Source organism: Propithecus coquereli, unplaced genomic scaffold (assembly GCF_000956105.1).
Source record: "Propithecus coquereli isolate 6110/MARCELLA unplaced genomic scaffold, Pcoq_1.0 Scaffold6, whole genome shotgun sequence".
NCBI lineage: Eukaryota > Metazoa > Chordata > Mammalia > Primates > Indriidae > Propithecus > Propithecus coquereli.
Genome location: NW_012151951.1, coordinates 2,109,222 through 2,112,138, shown reverse-complemented (window position 1 = coordinate 2,112,138; position 2,917 = coordinate 2,109,222). Strand labels below are relative to the sequence as shown.

The window sequence follows — 2,917 nt, the reverse complement described above, 5'->3', positions numbered from 1 at the left end:
AACAAAACAATTCCCAGAACATTTGTGGAATTCAGCAAATCTAAAGGAGCTATGTTATCCTTGTAACTCACAGAAAATTTCCACCATTTAAAAAAAGTAAAACAAAAAGGTCAAAAGGTGCATTTTTAGTATACTGAAATTTCAAATTAATGAATAACTAAATACAAACTTTCAAGACCAGCTGACTTGGTCCATTCTTCCAAACAGGTTTTTCTCAGACACTCAGGAGCAGCAGAAAGATATGTAATAAATGCAGCAGCCAGTTGAGCTCTTTTAGGCAGAGTAGCTAACTCCTCTGTTATCTCTGCAACCTGGTGGGAGGTGGGAGCAGAAATGTGTATGGATGTGTTTTAACATGGAAGAAAATGACAGCTGTATAGTTTTGACTGTGGAAAAAAAAATCATATATTGGTTTAAGTAATAACCCTTTGTTTTGAATACAACAACATGTAAAAATATCAAAAAGACCTCATATCCTACAGTGGTATTTTTAAAAAGTATAAAATCCTAATATATTTGTAGAAACAAACATTTTGTCATTGAAAGTTTCTAATGATCATAATGAAAGGAGAAATTTCATTCCAACCACAGTAAAATGTGAATTTGCAATCACTTTGTAAAGCAAAATCAAGACATAGAGTATGAACAAAGGCACAAAACAAAAGTAAAGCATCAAAACTCATTAGGGAACAGTTAGTATGAATAAAGCATAAGATTCACCAGAAATGGTAATTACATAAAAGGAATGAAAAGAGAGAGGTAGAGTTGATTGTAGGTAGATGTGAAAGGATTCCCATGACATGCAAAGGAATTTCTGTTTTAACCTGTGGCATGAGCCATTGAAAGTGTTTAAGTGGGCAGTGAGTAACATAATCAGATTGGGTTTTAGAAAGATTCATTCAGATGACAAATGAAGGATGGACTAATTCAAGGGTCAGCTAGGAGGAAGACAAGTTTTTAAAAATCCAGACGAGAAAAGAAAAGGATTGGATTAAAGATGGAAGACAAATATATAGAATATTTGCAAATGGATATGATGAGTAAACAAGGAAGAGTCTAAGACAACCCACACATTTTTAGTTTTGATGCCCAGAAGAAAAATGCCTTCAGTGAAATAGGAAATAAGTGACATGGAATGAGAAAAAGAAAGTAAGTTAATTCAGACAGGTTGGGTTTGAGTTCCTGAGAGACAACTTAATACAAATATCTAAAGTATAGTTGAAAATATAAATTTAAAACTGAGCAGTCTAGAAGTATAGCTCTGGTTATCATCATGATATAGGTGATATTAAAACTGGATGAGATAAATCTCAAAATAGTTACAAGAAAAATTGGTGAGGAAGGGAATAATGAAGACAATCAACATTACTGGGTGAGCAGAAGAGGAAGATCAGGTGAGGGAAGGAATCTAACTGGTTAAAGAAAAAAAAGCAAAAGACAAGACTAACAAAGTTAAAATCATAGAGTATTTGAAGAAGAAATAAATAACCAACAGTGTCAAATCCTAAAATTATTGTCCTGGTGAAGATAAATTTTAAAAAATCTCTAAAGAGTACAAAATTCTCCATCAATTCATTTTCATCCTGTACCTCCCCTGAATAACATTGGTTACTAAAAGGAAAATAGGTTATTTTGCCTACCATCTATTCATATAAAGATATTTGTTTAAAGATTAATTCACATGATGGGCCATTTACATCTAGATCATTTACCCTAAGCCAATTGCAAATTAATGGATATTTTTCTCTCCTTTTCTTTTTTCAAACAAATACTTTACATTATAGGTTTTTTATGATTTAAAACAGCAATCCCAACCTCTCTGGTACCAGGGACCAATTTCATGGTAGACAATTCTTCCATGTACTGGGGCAGGGGAGATGGTTTTGGGATGATTCAAGCACATTAAATTTATTGTGCACTTTATTTCTATTATTATTACATTGTCACTTGCCACTCACTGATAAGGTTTTGATATGAGTCTGCAAGTAATTGATTTATGATGGTCTCTAGGCAGTCAAATCTCTCTGCTAATGATAATCTGTATGTGTAGCTGCTCCCCAGTGCTAGCATCACTGCCTCAGCTCCACCTCAGATCATCAAGCATTAGATTCTCATAAGGAGTGCGCAACCTAGATCCCTTGCATGTGCAGTTTACAGTAGGGCTCGTGTTCCTATGAGAATCTAAGTCTACCGCTAATCTGACAGGAGGTGGAGCTCAGGTAGCGATGTGAGCAATGGGGAGTGGCTGTAAATACAGATGAAGTTTCGCTCACACACCTCCTGCTGTGCGGCAGGTTCCTAACAGGCTATGGACCAACGCTGGTCTGCGGCCCAATCCAGGGGTTTGGGACCACAGTTTTAAAGGAAGACTCTTTATGACTCCTCTTTCAAACAAACCTGTGTATTCCATCTCTTGTGTTCTCTGTCAAGCTGATTAATTAAGAGTTCTGCAGCTTTGATTGTCTCTTGTGCTTTGCTTACTTCAGCTTCAAGTTTAGCAGCTTCTGAAGTCCTGCTCTGAAATCTATGAAAACATTAATTAAAAGCAAAAAGGATTTAAGAGAGATTTAATGAAATTATCCTTACATAATAAAGGGAACTTTTATGACAGAATTTAATTAATGATAATAATGATAATATTTCTGTAAAAAATATCATTAATAGAACAAATATATCATCACATATATTTAAAGTGTAGCATTCTCTACCACCAAAAACTTGATGGGGCCTCCATGCCCTTCTACATTTTATACAAATTTCTCAACATGGCACTTAGGGCCCTGTTGTAAGACTTATCTAATCCATCTTTCTAGTTTTATTTCATTCTATTTCAGTTCATCAAAACTATATTTCAACATCAGAAGAATTCTATATTCTCAATAAATATCCTATCCTTTATCTTCTGTGTTCTTCAGGA

General features: G+C 34.5%; 1 protein-coding gene across 1 annotated transcript in view; it reads right to left on the bottom strand.

The window, feature by feature from the left end:
• DYNC2H1 (dynein, cytoplasmic 2, heavy chain 1) overlaps nt 1-2,917 on the bottom strand; it is a 522,114-nt gene that overhangs the window by 362,190 nt on the left and 157,007 nt on the right. The window contains exons 45-46 of the mRNA XM_012659112.1: nt 2,398-2,524; nt 159-311 (exon numbers count right to left, since the gene is read on the bottom strand). Coding sequence (XP_012514566.1) covers nt 159-311; nt 2,398-2,524 — 280 coding nt within the window. The remainder of the gene's footprint in view (nt 1-158; nt 312-2,397; nt 2,525-2,917) is intronic.